Below are 18,128 nucleotides of genomic sequence, written 5' to 3'. Positions count from 1 at the left end.
GAGTCCCCAGATCAAGTCCCACATCCGGCTCCCTGCATGGAACTTGCTTCTCCCTCTGCCTGTGTCTCTGACTCTCTCTCTCTCTCTCTCTCTCTCATAAATAAATAAAATCTTTTTAAAAAATAATACTCACAGAAACAACTACTTTTACACACCCATTCAGTGCCAGGCTCTTTGCCCTCACCTTTATGTGCATTCTCTCCTTTAATACTCAGAATTGGAAAGAGACACAGATTTGAACCCAGCCTGCCTGTTCTTTAGTATAGGAGGGAGTCTCTTTGCTTGTGAGGAACGAATGTGGGTCTCAGACCAGAGCCTGAGGGAAAGGAGCTGGGGGCTCTGGAGGTCTGGCTGCAAAGCCTAGAGGTAGAGTAGGGGGAACTTAGGCATCTGGAAGATGGGGGGAGAGTGAGATTAAGGGTATCTATCTATCTATCTATCTATCTATCTAATCTATCTTCCTATCTATCCTACTCTCTCCATCTCCAGTAGGCCCTCCTTCAGAACCTTTCTCTATGATTCTCTTTCACTTTCCCTCTTTCCAAAGCTCCAAGTCTCTTTACATCTGACTTGTCTTTAAATGTCTTCTGCTCTCTTTCTATAAAGCTCAATCTCTTCCCCTCCCCTGCCCCATCCACTCCTTTCTTCCCTCTTCCCACTGCCATAGTCAAAGCTCCCTGGCTTTGGCCCAGTGCCCTGTGTTTTCTTCTGTTGGCTAGAGCAGAGTGTGGTTTCAGGCATCGGCTCAGGCCTCCTAGTCCCTTGATTCATATCCCAGTTCCCACATGTACCAGCTGTAGAAACTGAGCCAACTTGGATACCCCTCAGCTTCCTGACTTGTTGAGGGCCACCCTCCTGAAGTTGCTGTCACAATTGGGAGAGATGAGGCATGCAATGAATGCAGCAAGGTGTTAGGCACTCAATAAATGGTTGCTGTCATCATCATCATCATCATGATTACTAATAAAAGGTAACCCACAGCCAGCCTCTCTGTAGCCAACAATTAGATGCTTATCTGGTGTGTGGAATGCATGGGGAAGATCCTCCCACTGACAAAATTGGAGCCACTCCCTGACCTCAGTTTTTAGCCAGGATCAACCACCCCAAGAGTGAGGGCACCAGGTGGAGGACACACCAACTTTCCAAACCACACCTGATGACAGTTTTCGACCTGAGTTGCAGCCTCTCTGAGGTCCTGAGCCAATTCTGTGTATTTCAAAGGAGTGTGGAATCAAGCAAGAATTAGCCACAGTTGGGTTAGATTAAGTGTCTGATTTATAATTCTGGGATACAGAATAGTATCAGAAGGTGCCCAACAGTGATCGGGGACGCACAAAATGCACACAGCTTTCCTAGGCTCGCAGAGGGGCTCAGCCTCTGGACACTGTTTATGTAAGATGTGGCTTCACAATTCAACAAGCTTATTTTTTTATTAGACCTTTAGACCTTGAGTGCAGAGGTTCAACGTCAAATGCATCATTATCATCACTGGTTTATATAGAATCCTTCTTTTCTCTCTCCTTCCTTCCCTCCCTCCCTCTGTCCTTGCCTTCCTTCCTTTCTTCCTTCTTTTCCCCTCTTCCCACCCTCCCTCAGTCTTACAAAATTCATAGTGTGGTTCTTATGGCCTGTAATTTTAATTTATGTAATTGGGGTTGGATTATATCTCATTCTCTTCTAATTCACTTTTCAAACAGCACTCTTTTGAAGACCCAACCATGTTGCTGTGTTCACAGTTCTGCCCTGTTGCACTGAACTCCATGATGGGGGTCACACATTTAGTCAACAATCCCCCTAGGGATGGACACATGGTGGTTGCCAACTCCCAGCCACCAAAAAGAACTCTACAAGGCACATTGTGTCCCCTTGTGAGTGTGGAAGAATTTCTTTGGGATGTATAGCCAGGAGAGAAATTACTTAGTCATAAGGTACATATATACTTAATTTAATGAAATAGTGCTTGATCCTTCCTCAGGACTGGAGACCCCACGCTAACCCCAGTAGCTCTTGAACATTCAGGGATGCCTGTACATCTGACAACACTAGATATTACGCATCCTAATTTTCTCCAGCTTAATTGGTGTAAAGTGGCATCTCATTGTTATTGAAATTTACATCTCTTTGATAATGAATGAGTTTAAACATCCCCTCATATGCATGAGAGTTTTTGGATTCTCCTGCAAATTGCCTGTTCATATCCTTTACCCATTCCTCCCTCCCCCAAAGGTGCCTATTTATTTATTTATTTATTTATTTATTTATTTATTTATCTTAAAATATTTTATTTATTTATTTGAGACAGAGAGCTAGTGAGGGAGAGCATGAGCAAGGAGGAGAGGGAGAAGTGGCTCCTTGTAGGAGCCTGACATGGGGCTCTATCCCTGGATCCTGGGATCATGACCTGAGCTCAAGGCAGATGCCCTACCAACTGAGCCACCCAGGTGCCTCCAATTTTTTTCTTACTAATTCACAGGTGCTTCCTGCATATCATAGGTATTAGTCCCTTGTACATTATGAATGTCATAAATAATTTCTCCCATTCTGATAAATGTTATAATGGTCCGTTTTACTCTCCTTTTAATTTTGATATAATCAAACTAATGAATGTTCTGTTCTATGATCTGTGCTTTTGAAGTCTTAAGAAGTTGTTCTCTGTCACAGAGATTTGAAGATTATCTCCTTGATTTTCTTCTGTTTACTTTGTAAGTTTATCTTTCACATCCGGAGTCCACCTTTGTGTGTGGTGTTAGATAGAAATCTAAGTATATTATTCTCTGCACAGAGAGCCAGTTTTCCTGACACCACTTACTAAGTTTACCATCTTCCCCTCTATTAATTTGGGTTGCTACTTTATCATATTTTATAGCTCCCCATATATTATATAATATTATATTGAATGCTGTACTCTCTGAGCCATTTGTCTATTCTTGTGCTAATACTACACTTTTAAAAACTACATTATTTTGTTTTGCAGCCTGTCTTAATATCTGGTAGGGCAAGAGGCTTATTTCTTACACCACCAGAGGCCTGTTCTCACCACTTACATCACCATGCAGGAAATGCACTGGTCGTTTACACCCTTAACAGGAACCATTTGCAGACATCTGTTCCCTCCTGGTTCTGGAGCCAGTCTTCATACTGAATAAAAGCACATCCTCATCCAGGAACAGAAAGTCAAACCTGCCCAGTAAAATCTGCACAACATCTTAGCTCTGTTTTTGTTCCTAGAAACTTCACTTCTTCTTATCAGCATACCTGAAACCAACTATAGTAGCCCAGATGCTGGAGGTTTTGTTCTTTCTGTTTCATGCCCAGGATGTTGGGAGTGTGTGCCTGAAGCAGGGATTTACGCAATCACCAAGAGAGCAGGCTTCTCTTTGCTTCTTGCACCCCCATCTTTGTCTTGTGCCTTTTATCCTTAGAGTGCAAAGTGGTTGGTCCACTTCCAGGCACCCCCATTCCAGGTGGGAAGAGGGTAAGTTCCAAACATAATGCCTACCCTTTTATCAGCAGAACAAAAATTTCCCAGAGAAACCCAGCCACTAGGTTTCGGCTTACATCTTATGCTTAGAACTAGATCAATGGACACCCACATGGAGGGCGAACATCTTTATCCAGGTTACCTGCCACCCTGAGCAATAGTTGGGTTTGTGTGGTAATCAGCAACTACATCTCAATTTTGCCCAGGCTGCCCTGCACTGAGTCAGACGAGATCACAACGTGTCAACATATCTATCTCTGCCCCTGGCCTACACACCTTCCTTCTGATCTCTTGCTCACCCTTGAGCCTAAACATGACCCAGGATACTTCCAGGCTCTGCCACAGGAGGAAGAAGTATAAGGATTGGGGGGTTGGAGGGGCAGTGTCAAGCACACTGCTTCTCCTAAACTTTTCACTATAGCTTTGGCAGATGTTAGATCAGCATATTGCCTTTATTTATTTATTTTTAAAAACGTATACAGTTTTTAAAAAGATTTTATTCATTTATTCATGAAAGACACACAGAGAGAAGGAGAGACATAGGCAGAGGGAGAAGCAGGGTCCTCGCAAAGAGCTTGATGCAGGACTCGATCCTGGGACCTCAGGATCACACCCTGAGCCCAAGGCAGATGCTCAACTGCCGAGCCACCCAGGTGTCCCAGCATATTGCCTTTAAAATTGTTGAAGAAACTACCCAATGTCTATCTATGGTACTAATGAGAAGGGGACGTTTACAACTAACTATAAACAAAAATCTAGATGAAGCACACAGATATAATACTGAGCAAAACAAGTCAAACACAAGATAATTCTCTGTGTGATTTTATTTATATACATTTAATATATTTCCACAAATCGATATAAATACATTTAAAGTTATTCATACAAAGTTTATAAATGGACGAAACTGAAGGATGGTGATAAAAATCAGGAAAGTCACTACACTTGGCAGGGGCAGTGACTGTAGGGGAACCCCTAGAAGATCTTCTGGAAAGTTTGTCATATTCTGCTGCCCCATCTGGGTGCTGGTTACAAGACAGTCATCTGTTTTGTGAAAATTCATTGGGTTTATAATATTTATAATAAAGACTCATTTCTGTTTGTATATTATTCTTTACTGAAAAGTTAATTTAAAATATTGCTAAAAGACAGGATGCCTGCGTGGCTCAGCGGTTGAGCATCTGCCTTTGGCTCGGGGCATGGTCCAGGAGTCCCAGGATCAAGTTCCACATCGGGCTTCCTGCATAGAGCCTGCTTCTCCCTCTGCCTCTGTCTCTTCCTCTCTCTCTATGTCTTTCATGAGTGAATGAATAAAATCTTTAAAAAAATTGCTAAAAGGATGTCTATTACAGACACCCTTAGCTGTTTACCTACCATCCATTTTTCCCTTCTTTGATGAGAGAATCTTCATCTTATTCAGGGAGCAGTCCCTTTGGTCAAGCTTACAAGACTCAGGGGACTTTCTTTTTTTCCTTTTTTTTTTTTTTAAAGATTTTATTTATTTATTTATTTATGAGCGATACAGAGAAAGGGAGAGACACAGGCAGAGGGAGAAGCAGGCTCCCTGTGGGGAACCCAATGCGGGACTCAGTCCCAGGACCTCGGGATCATGACCTGAGCCAAAGGCAGAGGCTCAACCACTGAGCCGCTCAGGCACCCCTCACAGGAATTTCTGATCTCAATCTCAGAAAATGAACCTTGATTGGTGCAAATCAACAATGTTAATCCATTTTCCTTGGCCTGTGATTAGTTTAGGAGAGAACATGTGGCCCAATTCTGACCAATAATAATGAAGGGAATTCTGCTGGGGCTGTTCCTGAGAAAGGGTCATCCTTCTCTAAAAGATATTCACTACAATCTTTAATCTTGAGGATGAGGAACCCACACTAAGGAGAACCAAGAGAAGCAGAGAGAAGTGAAACTGGAGCCCTGACATCCTTTGCCTGGAGCTTCCCTTACCTGTATTTCTTGGCATGCAAAGTGAAAACCTATTTGAAACAGTATTAATATTCTTGTGTTGCCAAAAGCAGATGGACTAACAGAGTCATTTTGGAAAATATACTTGATTGCCCCTCAGCTAGCATTCTGCTCTGTTCTAGATATTTTTCCCTTAATTTTCTAACTTTGAACTATCTCTACCACCTGTAATTGTGTCAGGGTTATTTGTCCCTATCTTAAACCACATTACCCATCTTGTACTTGCTTATAGAGAGCAGTTGGAGCTGGGCTAAGTCCACACCTATCACAGCATACTAGATGTTAATCCTAGATTGGTAACAGCTGACATGGAGAGATGAGAGATGAATCCTTGGGGAGGTCAATGACCCCAAACCTGGCACCCCAACCTTTGTAGAATGTCCCCCCAAATTGTTGTGAGGAGTTGTAAATTCCTGAGCACAAGGGAGGTAGTTATCCAACAAGCCATTTCTCATCCCCTCTTCCCTCTGGACAGAGACTGTACCCCGCAATAGAGATTGAAAGTGCCAGAAAATTTTTTCCAGCTTCTCTTGCAGCAACAGACATTAGGACTCTCTTCCATTGAGACCCAAAGAGAAGTCTGCAGAGGTGTGTGTGTGTGTGTGTGTGTGTGTGTGTGTGTGTGAAAGAAAAGGAGAGGGGGAGAGAAATGGGGGTTAGAGAGGGATTCTGGAGAAGGACTTTCTCTCCCTATGAAGAGATCTTTGCTAGGAGAAGGTCTCCTTCCTGCCTTTTATCATGTTTACATGAGGCTGTGATGGCTGGAACTGTGGCAGCCATCTTATACCTGCCAGGTTAAAGCCTGAAGAAAAAAATTGGACATATTTTCTTCCCCTTGCTAAAATGTAAGCTGAAAGAAGGAAGAGATTTTTAAATGTTTGTTAATTACTCTATCCCAAGTGATTAGACTATTACATGGCTTAGTATATCATCATTGAGTTCATGAAGGAATGCAGAGGGTGTTAGAGAAGAAAGATGGAAAGAATCTGGACCCTGAGTGACATCACACTGACCATGTAACTGTTCTCACTTTGAGTTTCTTTTTATGTGAAATACTAAAAGTCCTTATTATGTAAGTCACTTTTAATTTGGTGTTTTGTTACTTATGAAATTCCCTAATATAATTCCTTTTCTAGAATATTCCATTTCCGGGGCATCTGGCTGGCTCAGTCAATAGAGCATGCGACACTTGATCTTAGGGTTGTGACTTCAAGCCCCATATTGGGACTAGAACTTACTTAAAAAGAAAATGATCCATTTCCAAGGTATTTCCTGGAGTGACTTTCTGTGTCCACTCCTGACCACCAGGAATACATTATTTCAGGGGTTGAGCCCACATGTGAAGATCATTACATTGCAATCTTCCCATTTTATGGATGGAAAAACTGAGCTCCAGAAATAGCATGACTGAGAAATCTCTCTGTCCTGTTCCATTGACTCCCATGTGCATAGCCTTCTCGAGGGCAGTGCTTTGCTCACTGCTGCTGGTGAAGGGGTGATGGGGGGGATTCACGCTGTACTATGTGCCCTCCCCTCTCTGGCCATGGCTGATGTACCCAGAGTCAGCACCTGACCCACAGGCAGCCAACACCAGTAACTGGAACTAGTTATCAGGGTGAGGCTATGGTAGGCCACATGCCACCCAAATCTGAGAAGGAAGTAGAAGATGCCCTTTGGAGAAAATGAGAAGAGGGAGACATGAAAGAAAGATCACCGGAGGAAAGTGAACAAGATCCCACAGGCAGCTAGCTGCTCCTGGGCTGTCATCTGACTGTCCCAAGTCTTGGATATTCTTTTGATAACTGACCCTTCATTTTCTACTCTGGCCAATAAGAAGCTCCATTGATTGTGTCCTTCACAAACAGGTGAATGATCTTCTTACACAGGAATCAGATCATGTTGCCCTCTGGCTAAAAACATCCAAAGGCTTCCCAATCTCATAGGGAAAACCAAGAGGTTCCAGGTACATTGGTCCTCTTTCTGTTCTTGGGAAATGCCCAGCCTGTCCCCATATCAGAGCCTTTGCCTTGTCCTTCTGTCTGGAACACTGAACCCCCCCAAAATTCACTGGGCTAGCTACTTATCATTGTGTAGGACTCCGCCCAAATGCCACCTCCTCCCAGAGGCCCTTCATGTTAGTTTCTGCTAAAACAAATTATCACACTTGATATCTTAAAATAACATCAATTTACTCTCTTATTGTTCTGGAGGACGGAAGTCTGAAATGTCATGCTGGGCTAAAATAAAGACATAGACAGGCAGGGCTGAAGTCCTTCTGGAGGCTGGGAGGGAGAATCCATTCCTGTGCCTTTTCCAGCTCCTGGAGACCACCCACATTCCTTCCGCCCCTTCCTTCATCTTCAAAACCAGCTTAGCAGCATCTTCCAATCTCTCTCTCATGCTCATTGCTCACCCCCCACCCCCACAACTTCTTCTTCTAAGGACCCTTGGAATTATAATGGTTTCACCTAGAAAATCCAGGATCATCTCTTCATCTCAAGATCCTTAATCACACCTGTGAAGTCTCATTGCCATATAAAGCCACAAATTCCCAGGTTCCGGGATTAGGCTGCAGACATCTTGTGGATGCAGGTGAGTTGTTATATCGCCCTCCTGCACCCTCCTTGACCATCCAATATAAATAGGTCCGCTCCTCCCAAAGGTCCTCTTTCCACTTGCTCTGTGCTCATTTTATTTACATCGCAAGTAATGTATTCATCTATCTCTTTACTGTCTGTCTTCCCCTAGGAGAAAAGGAGCTCTGTGAGGCAGGATATTGTTCTGTTTTGCCTGTTGTAGTATCTCAGCATCTGGAAACTTCCTGCCACAAAATACTCAATCAGTATTTGTGAAAAAAATGCAAAGCAGCCTGGATGGATTTTTGTTTCTTGCAACTGAAATAGTCCCAAAGAGCAAACATAGTGGTACAGAAGGGGAAAGTGACTTGTTCCTGGCTGCCTGGCCATTCAGTGAGTGGGGGACACCGCACACAGAGCCCACTTCTCCTCAGATGCTTTATTTCTGAGACCAAATTTGGGGAACAGCTGCAGGGCAAGGACAGCCTCTGGGTCTAAAGAATGAAGCATGGGGGACACTGAAGGGCAGCCCTCACCTTGGTCATTCTGGGAAACTGCCTCTAAGGCCTGACTGGAAAGACAGGGTAAGCCCAGGTTTGGGGAATGGGGAGACCGATTCCAGGAGACGAGGAGGGGCTGGAGAGATTAACAACCCCAACACCCTCAGTAAGGAGCAGGGTCTGGAGACAGTGTCACGGTCCCTTCAGGAGTGAGGGACCACAGATCGTGGGGCCACACCAGAATGCCAGGTCCCGGGATGCCTCATGAGTTCGACTGGATGGTGTCCTTGATCCACTTAGTGAATTGGCACAGGTTGGTGTAGACGCCGGGTCTGTTGGGCTGGGCACAGGGAAAGTCTCCCCAGGACACGAGGCCCTGTAGGGAGCCATTGCAGACCACAGGGCCACCTGAATCACCCTGCAGAGGAAAAAGGAGCCCATCCCCAGTGATGTGGGGAGGTGGAGGGAGGGAGACACACAGGGAAGAGACAGAGATGCAGAGGTGGAAAAAGTAGAGAGGTGAAGAGACACAAAGACAAGGAAGGAGACACAGATAAAACAGAGACACACAGAGAGGAATGTTAACATTTCCCTGTAAGTCCCACCTTTAGAAGTTCTGTTTGTCCTCTCCACCCAGTGCCATATTTTCTCTATGTGTCTCCCTCAGTGCATCTCCCTGTCCCTATTTGCTTTCTCTCTTTCAGCCTTTGAACACCATATTTTTCTGACTAAGCATGCTTGGCATGGCTTCCTTTCCCTTCCTCATCCTTTGGCTGCCCCTGACACCGGTCCATCTTGTACCTTTGCAGAGAGGCAGCTCTCTGCCCCTGAAGGATGAGGCTTTCCCATCTTGGGCACCACTGACATTGGGGCCAGATCATTCTTTGCTGTGGCGGCCATCTTGTGCCCTGTCAGATGTTCAGCAGCATCCTTGACCTCTATACATTAGATGCCAGTCACCCCCTTCATCCCCCAGGTAGAGCTGTGACAACCAAAACTATCATCAGGCATTATCATATGTCCCCTGGGGTGGGGGGACAGTTTGAGAACTGCTTCTTTGGGTTGCCTGTCCTCAACTCCCGCAAATCCTACAGTTACTCTCCTATAATACTACTCACCACTCTTTTTTTTTTTTAAGATTTTATTTATTTACTCATGAGAGATGCAGAGACGTAGGTAGAGGGAGAAGCAGGCTCCTTGTGGGGAGCCTGATGTGGGACTCAATCCCAGGACCCCAGGATCAGGACAGGAGCCAAAGGCAGATGCCCAACCACAGAGCCACCCAGGCATCCCTACTACTCACCACTCTTTACTGTGATTTCTTATGTATGTTTATACAAAATACTGGTATCAGTTATAAAGAAACCCAGAGCCTGGTTTCTTTCCCCAACAGCAGACACTGTTTCAAGGCAAAAGACCCAGGCGGCCTGAATCTCTAAATTTCAACTTTCTTGCAGCTTAATTCTTCTCATTATATTTTCTGTAATATCCTTGCAGAGTTTTCTTTGAGATGCAGTTAGTTAACTGCTCTGAGCTTGGCTCCTTGTCTGTAAAATAGAGCTAATAATCATGGCTAAGTGACGGACACCTTGGTGGCTCAGATGGTTGAGCATCTGCCTTTGACTCGGGTCATGATCTTCAGGTCCTGGAATGGAGCCCTGCATCAGGCTCCCTGTTCAGTGGGGAGTCTGCTCCCCACTCACCCCTTCTCATGTCTCTCTCTCTCTCTCAAATGAATAAATAAAATATTAAAAAAACATAATGGCGGGCGGCCTGGGTGGCTCAGCGGTTTAGTGCCGCCTTCGACCCAGGGCGTGATCCTGGAGACCTGGGATCGAGGCCCACGTTGGGCTCCCTGTGTGGAGCCTGCTTCTCCCTCTGCCTGTCTCTCTCTCTCCCTCTCTCTCTCTCTCTGTGTCTCATGAATAAATAAATAAAATCTTAAAAAAAAAACCATAATGGCTAAGTGAGTTAATGAGCTGATGTGTGGGAACCACATAAAGCAGAGTCCCACATTATATTATCATAGGATTAGTGTTGTTACTACTTTTTGCTCTGAGTGGCCTCACCCTGACCACAAACTGGTATGAAAAGCCACTTGAGGTCTGCAAAATGAAAAACAAGGTGCTAAGCTTGGCTCCAGAAAAGCTAAGTGGTTTTAAATGCTGACATTTGAGGGGCGCCCGGTTGGCTCAGTCAGTGGACTGCATGACTCTCAATTGTAAATTCGAACCCCATGTTGGGGGTAGAGATTACTTAAAATAATCTTAAAAATACTGACATTTGAATTAGATATGCTTTCTTCTGATAAAAATCCCTCTGGCTCCTCCTCTATCCAGATATGTGTTTCCATATTAAGTGAGAACAGAGATGACGCTGGGAAGTTGCTGTAATTTTCAGGCTTGTAAAATATGGGGAGAGGCACCTTTCCCCAGCCATCAGAAATGGACAGGAGTGCTCTCTAAGGCCCCAGCTTACTTACTAATTCCCAATATTACTGAAGTGTATGTACATCCTGCCAGCAGAAAGTGCCTTCCTTTACCTCCTTCTAGAACCCTTGAAAACCTGAATACAGGGAAGGGTTTTGATTCCTGCAACAGTTTAATTTTAAGTTCTGTCATCCTCAACAGATAGAGCTTCCATGAGGACGTAGAGGAGCTCTGTATTGGGAATTAACTGGCCCCTACCCATCTCTTCAGGCTCAACTCTTACTGCACCACTCCCCTTACTCCCCTAAACATTCTGTTTTTTTTCTGTCCTTTGGACCAGCCAAACTCCTTCCTGCAGTAGGGCCTTTGCACATGCTTTTCTTTTCCTTAATCTGTGCAAGGCTGGCTCCTTTGTGTCATTCAGTCTCTACCCACCTCTTTGAGGAGGCCCTTCCAACCACCCTTTTGAATATTGCCTCTCATCACTCACTATCATAAAACTATGTTTTATTGTCTACATAGCTCTTATATTCTCTGAAATTATCCTATTATGCATTTTATTCACCATTGGGTTTTTAAAAATAATTTTATTTTTTATTTTATTTTAACTATTCTCCATACCCAGTGTGGGACTTGAACTCACAACCCCGAGATCAAGAGTCATGCACTCTTCCAATTGAGCCAGCCAGGCACCCCTGACAATTTTTTTTTTTTTTTTACCATTTTTGCCCTGCCAGCCATTCCAACGAGTTTGCAATCAAGTCTCTGTATTAAACATTCTTTTTTCAAATACCTAGCAAAGGTTTTTATTTTCCTTCCTCAAGACAGTGTATTAGCATTTGTCAGAAAACTTTCATACTGTAGGCTTTGTGATGACAAGATACTTAACTGCCATCTGCTTGAAATTTACTAAAATAGGGATGCCTGGGTGGTTTAGCAGTTGAGCATCTGCCTTCGGCTCAGGGCGTGATCCCGGAGCCCCGGGATCGAGTGCCGCATCAGGCTCCTTGCATGGAGCCTGCTTCTCCCTCTGCCTGTGTCTCTGCCTCTCTCTCTCTCTCTCTCTCTCTCTCTGTGTGTGTCTCATAAATAAATAAATAAATAAATAAATAAATAAATAAATTCTTTAAAAAAAAGAAATTTGCTAAAATAAATAGACCAAACTGTGATGTCTATTACATGAAGAGTGCCTCCTTAGCGGTGATATCTGTATACAGTGCACAACCTGCCCAACCATATAAAGCAGACTTGATTTCTCCCTCTAGACCAGTGCTGTCTAGTATGGTAGCCACTAGTCACATGGGGCTGTTGAGCACTTGAAACAAGGCTAGCCCAAATTGAGATATGCCGTCATGTGATGCACACTTCCACAGACTTACTATTAAAAAAAAAGAATGTAAAATATTTCATTTATAATTGTTTTATATTGACTACATTTTGAAATCAAACTACTTAGGATACATGGAGTTAAATAGAATTTTTTATTAAAACAGCTAACTTTACCTGTTTCTTTTTTTTTTTAATTTTTATTTATTTATTTATGATAGTCACAGAGAGAGAGAGAGGCAGAGACACAGGCAGAGGGAGAAGCAGGCTCCATGCACCGGGAGCCCGACATGGGATTCGATCCCGGGTCTCCAGGATCGCGCCCTGGGCCAAAGGCAGGCGCCATACCGCTGCACCACCCAGGGATCCCTACCTGTTTCTTTTTCGCTTTTTAAAATGTAGCTACCAGAAAATTTAAAATGACATGTATGATTCATGTTGTATTTCTATGGGACAGGGCTGAGTTCTCAGCACTTAGCAAGGTTTCGGGTTACACAGTTGGTGCTCAGTGTGAATCTGCTGAAGGAATGCAGAAGTCCTGAGCCTTACCTGGCAGGAATCTCTGCCCGCCTCGTCGCCAGCACAGAACATAGTGGAATCTATCTGTCTGGGATAGGCCTTTCTGCACCGGTCGTCACTTAGCACAGTGATGTTCAAGCACTGGAGGACCTTGGGGAATTGTACTGTCAGAAACACACAAAGCAGGGCCACTGTGAGCAACAGAGAAGGATGGGGAGAGGCAGTGCTCAGAGGCAGAGAGGGGGAGAAGGCAGACATGGGTGGGCATCAAGAGGGACCTGGACTCTCACCGTTGGGGCTGTTGGTTGTTCCCCAACCAGATACCATGCAGCTGGTCCCAGCAGATGGACACTTTGAGGAGATGTTGATGGGCTTAACTCTCTGAGTCTCACGGATCTTTCTGTTCAGTTTGATGAGCATGAGGTCATTAGAGTGTCCAGGATGGGAATAGCCAGGATGGGGGATGGATTTGATCCCTTTGAACAACTGTTGCCCAGCTTCATAAACAGGTGACAGGGAATGGTGGCCGAGACGGATTCTGAAAAATCTAAAGAAGATGGTGCAGATTTACCTGATTCCTATGCTCATATCCAGTGCCGAGCACATCTCAAATCTAGTTTCAACCCCAATTCCACCCCATCCAATCCCCAACCTGAATCCTTTCCCCACACAGAAACCACCACATCCATATTCCCAAACTTTTTTTTCTAAAGATTTTATTTATTTATTCATGAGAATACACAGAGAGGAGAGAGAGAAGCAGAGACACAGGCAGAGGGAAAAGCAGGCTCCACGCAGGGAGCCCGCAGGGAGTCTCCAGGATCACACCCCGGGCTGAAGGCAGCGCTAAACGGCTGAGCCACCGGCGCTGCCCTGTATTCCCAAACTTTGATCTAACCACCTCAACCTCAAATCCAACCACCTCCAACCCCTCATAACTCTAATTCCAACCCCATCCTCAATCCTACATCCATTCCTGCCTCCAGCCCTATTTCATCCCAATTCATTTCCTCCCATCTCCAATTCTCCTAATGGCATCTCCCTTCCAAATCATCAGCACGTGCATGCCCAGCCCCAAATCCAACCCATTCCCATCCCTGAACCTCACTCTAATTTTTCACCCACCCTCAAACCATCAACACACCAATTCCCAACTCCAAATATAGCCATCTCTAGTCCCATCGGTAAGGCTAACCCTAACTTCATCTTCAACCCCACAGCTATTTCCAATCCCAACACCATTTTCATCTCCACCCTACTCCACCCCAAACTAAAGCCACTCTGAATCACATCTCCATTCCAAACCACTCAACATATGTACCCCTCACCCCAAATCCAATGCATCTCTAACTCCCACCCGCTACCACAATTCTCTCCCCAGCCTAACCCCAGCACACCCAATCCACCCCAACTCCATTCTTAATCTCAGGCTAACTGTACCCATTTCTCATCCGTGCTGCCTCCTCCCCCCAGGTCCTTCCTCCAGGCCCCTCCCCCCAGGCCTCCTCCCCTCCAGGCCCCCTGTCCTCCAGAGCCCCCCACCCCGCCCCTGCCATGTGCAGCCCTGCTCTTGTAGCCCCACTCACGGTTTCCGGCAGTGGGCCGCTGTGAGCAGCCACTGAGGATTCACCAGCACGGCCCCACAGTAGAGCTTGTTGGGCCCCAGCAACAGCGCACCCTGCCACGGCTGGGCATTTTTCTCGCAGTCGGTTCCATTCACGATGCGACTGCTGCTCCCCTCGTCTGCCCTGGTGTCCTCCTGGTCCCCAGCTCCAATGTCCCGGGTGCTTTCAGAGGGGCCAGTGTCAGAGGGGTTGTCGCAGGAGGTAACATCATTTGCAAGAACAGGCTCTGGGGGCAGAAAGCGGGCTGGGCTCGGAATCGAGGCGGAGCCTGGGCTCAGTGGGTGGGTCTTAGATCCAAGAGGTAGGACCCGGCAGAAGTCTGACCTCCAGAAGGGCTCCTATATTGAGGGGAATAGGGCTGGAGCTTTAGGGGTGGAGTCTGGAGTTGGAGGGTGAAGCCTTTGAGGATTGCTAAGGCTTAGAACTCAGGAAAAGATCTGGTCCAGGATCAGGTGGTTTACAGGATTCGGCTGCACCTCAAGGTTCCTGGGAGTGGCTAGAGCTCAGTGGACGAGGCCTGGGAGGGGAAAGTAGGACAATCCCAGGGGCGGAGCCAAGGCTCAGGGGGTGGAGCCTGGGTTGGCCAGGAGACCAGAGCTTTCATGGTGGGACCTCTCAGCTCAAGAAGTGGGGTCAGGCCTCAGTGAATGAGGTCAGGGTTGGAGGGGGTAGTTGGAGAGGCCAGGGTCACATGGGGAGATTGAGTCTATCAAGAGCCCTGACTTCGGGCAAGGAGGTAGGGGTTGGGTTCTGGAGCTGCAGATGGGGAGAGCCATGGAGGAGGGGGCCTGGCTTGCGGGAGGTGGGGGCGGCAGCCCAAGCGGACCCTGACTGTGGATAGTCTGGGCTAGCGGTGCGGGTGAGGAAAGAGGGCCAAGTCAGAGCCCGTGGGTGGAAGGAGAGTTGGGGGAACAGAAGCAGAAAAGTGCTCAGCTAGAGGGGCCCGGTGGTGCTGGCAACAGAGAGCAGAACTGATTTTTTGGAATTCTCAAACACAAATGTACCTCCTGGATCCTCCTAGCAATACCCTCCCCTCTACAGACGGACACAGATACCCTACTCCATCACCAGTCCCCCATAGTCTGTCTACTGATTCATATTCTTGCCAATGACCCAGAGATGCCAGGCGCTGGCACTGCCTTCACACTTTCCGCACATACTCCAGGAAACACGCACACAACTACTATCACAGATAAGCACACACACAGTTGCATGAGAGACACACATCGTCTCCCCCGGGGTAGCTACAGGCACAGCTCCGTCTCATGGTGCACAGGCTTGCTGTGTGCACACAGTTGGTGGCAGCCTCACAAGATCTCATGCAGGCACGCAGTGTCTCAGTAACATGTACGCATGTATGCATATACGTAGAGACCACCACATGCACTTCTGCGTGCAGGCACACTGGCATGGCGACAATATTATACTAAGTAAACCCCACATGGCAGAGTGCAAATGACCTGGCATCATACACCTTCACAGAATCACTGCCTCATAGTGACAGCCACTTCAGCACACCCAATCCCTTAAGGCAGGGATGGAAACTCCACCCACACAGCAGCACCACCACACAGACAGTCCCCAATAAACATGCAGTCACAATCACCGGTACATAGAACCTCAAGAGGTCACACAGCTCAGATAGAGCCACACGTAGTCTCGCACTCAGCCACAATCACACAACGGTAAACCGTTACCTGCAAGCACCTAGCCATACATTTTCACGGTAACAAGCACTTCTGTTACATGCAATCTGGTGACACAGGGACAGTCATGCACAGCCACACACATAGTGTGCATTTGTCCACACAGATATTGAGCCACACATGATCTTAAGTGCACACACACCCAGTCACACAATCACACACACAGCCTCCAAGGTAGTACATCTGTTACGGGCAGTCCCTTGATATGAGGAAAGTCAGCCCCCGCCTTCGTCACCCCCCCCAACAGTGACAGGCACCCAGCCACACACACTGCCTGAACATGAATACGGACACCAATTCATAGTCACCCAGTCCTGGAGCCATACTCAATCACACAGAGTCCCCCAGTCACCCACAGCCCCATGCATAGTTAACCGACAGGCACATACAGGGGTTCTGGTTACCTGTCACCCCCAGAATCAGGGCTGTAATCAGGGCACTGACCATCCACATCCAGGGGTGTCCTGCTGTAGCCATGGCCACTGTACCTTATGGAGAGGACAGAGGGCAGGGAGGTGCAGGTGATTCTGGGAGCCCTTACCCCACCTCCCTTCCTTTTCTGCCCCATTTCCCAGCTCAGGCAGGAACTACAGGGACACTGACCCCCAACCCAGAGACTATATAGACTTCAGAGGAGCAGACATCCAGCCCCCTCCATTGGGTAAGGAAGGAGGATAAAAAGAGGGAGTAGGGGTGCATCCAAGACACAGACACCTCTCCCTCCCTGTCCTCTTCCCCAAGCCTCACCTGCTATGTCCCCCAAGTAGGGGGTGGGGAACCCGCTCCCAGCTCAGCCACAGACTTCTCAGGCCTGTGCCGTCCTGCAGCCACCTCCTCCTCAGCTCCCGGCACTCAGCCTGGGTTATAACCACCCACTGATCCCCGGGGCGCATTCCCAGGTAGTGAGGTGCCCTGCCAGGCCTCAGTAATCACTCCTCCTGCCTCCCCCCACCTCCACCCCAAGAGCACCCCCCCCACCCAGTTCCGAAGGCCAATCCCTGCTTCCCTGGCCCAGGCAGCTGAATGGGGAGGGGTCTCCGCAGGGCTGGCCTATCCTGCCCTGAATCCTCTGCCCCTTAGCCTCGAGCTCACACTTCTCACCAGTTCTGGGTGCTCTTCTAGGTACTTAGGATTTTTCTTTATTTTCTGTGTGTTCTTCACTCATTCTCCCTCTCTCTGACTCGCCTTATCATCTTCACAATTTTGTCTCTGTTTTTTCAAGCATTTACAGGCTTCCTTCTCTGTTTTTGCTTTCCTCTGAATCTTTCCAAGCCTCTCTCGACATAAAGCACCCACCAAGTATCTCCTCACCCTCTGCCTTAGGATTGCTATCTCTTTCCCTGTGTCTCAACCCCGTCTATTTCTGTCCCTCACTTTCTATTTTCCTGTGTCTCTAACCCTTGCCTTTATCTGTGTCTCTTGATTCTCTCTCTCTTTCTAATGATTCTGAGTGGTGCATATGCCAAACACACCTTAGAATTCTGGTCTTATTTTTCTTTACTTCCTTCTGCTTTTTTCTTTTTTACAGCATTGAAGTGGAATCAAGGTGCAAAAAACTGCAGATTTACTGTGTAGGACTTGATGAGTTCTGACATGCATATGCCTGACCATCACCACCGATAGTGAGCATATCCATCGCTCCCTTTATGTGTCTATGATTCTCCAGCTGTGTCTCTCTATACCTCAGGGTCTTTCTTGTGTTTTTCCTTCTCTGTTACCTCTCTTTCCTTTGTGACTCTATCTTTCTCAATATCCCTCTGTCTCTGCCTCTGCACCTGCACAATTCTATCCTTCTGTCCCTCCCCCTACCCCTTGTCACCAGATCCAAGTATCTGTATCTCTGCATGTTTGTGTCCCTCTGTCTCCTTGCCTTGCATTTGGGGTAGAGAAGACTTGAGCCACATGGCCCAAGGGATCCTTCATCTCTCCTCCTGCCCTTCACCTTGAGGCTAGGACCACAGGGCAGAAAGGGGCAGGCATCCAGTCCAG

At 46.7% G+C, this 18,128-nt stretch overlaps 2 protein-coding genes across 2 annotated transcripts in view; one reads left to right on the top strand and one right to left on the bottom strand.

The window, feature by feature from the left end:
• The window catches only part of LOC611793 (kallikrein-1-like), an 87,370-nt gene that overhangs the window by 35,074 nt on the left and 34,168 nt on the right, over positions 1 to 18,128 (top strand). The gene's annotated exons all lie outside the window — the stretch shown is intronic.
• On the bottom strand, positions 8,797 to 16,616 carry KLK5 (kallikrein related peptidase 5). The gene is given in 5 exon segments (NM_001197167.1): positions 8,797 to 8,952; positions 12,839 to 12,972; positions 13,099 to 13,355; positions 14,395 to 14,659; positions 16,544 to 16,616. Coding segments are annotated over 5 exon segments (885 nt in total).

The sequence above is a fragment of the Canis lupus genome, chromosome 1 (genome assembly GCF_011100685.1).
Source record: "Canis lupus familiaris isolate Mischka breed German Shepherd chromosome 1, alternate assembly UU_Cfam_GSD_1.0, whole genome shotgun sequence".
Classification (NCBI taxonomy): domain Eukaryota; kingdom Metazoa; phylum Chordata; class Mammalia; order Carnivora; family Canidae; genus Canis; species Canis lupus.
This window is presented reverse-complemented; position numbering and strand designations above follow the sequence as displayed.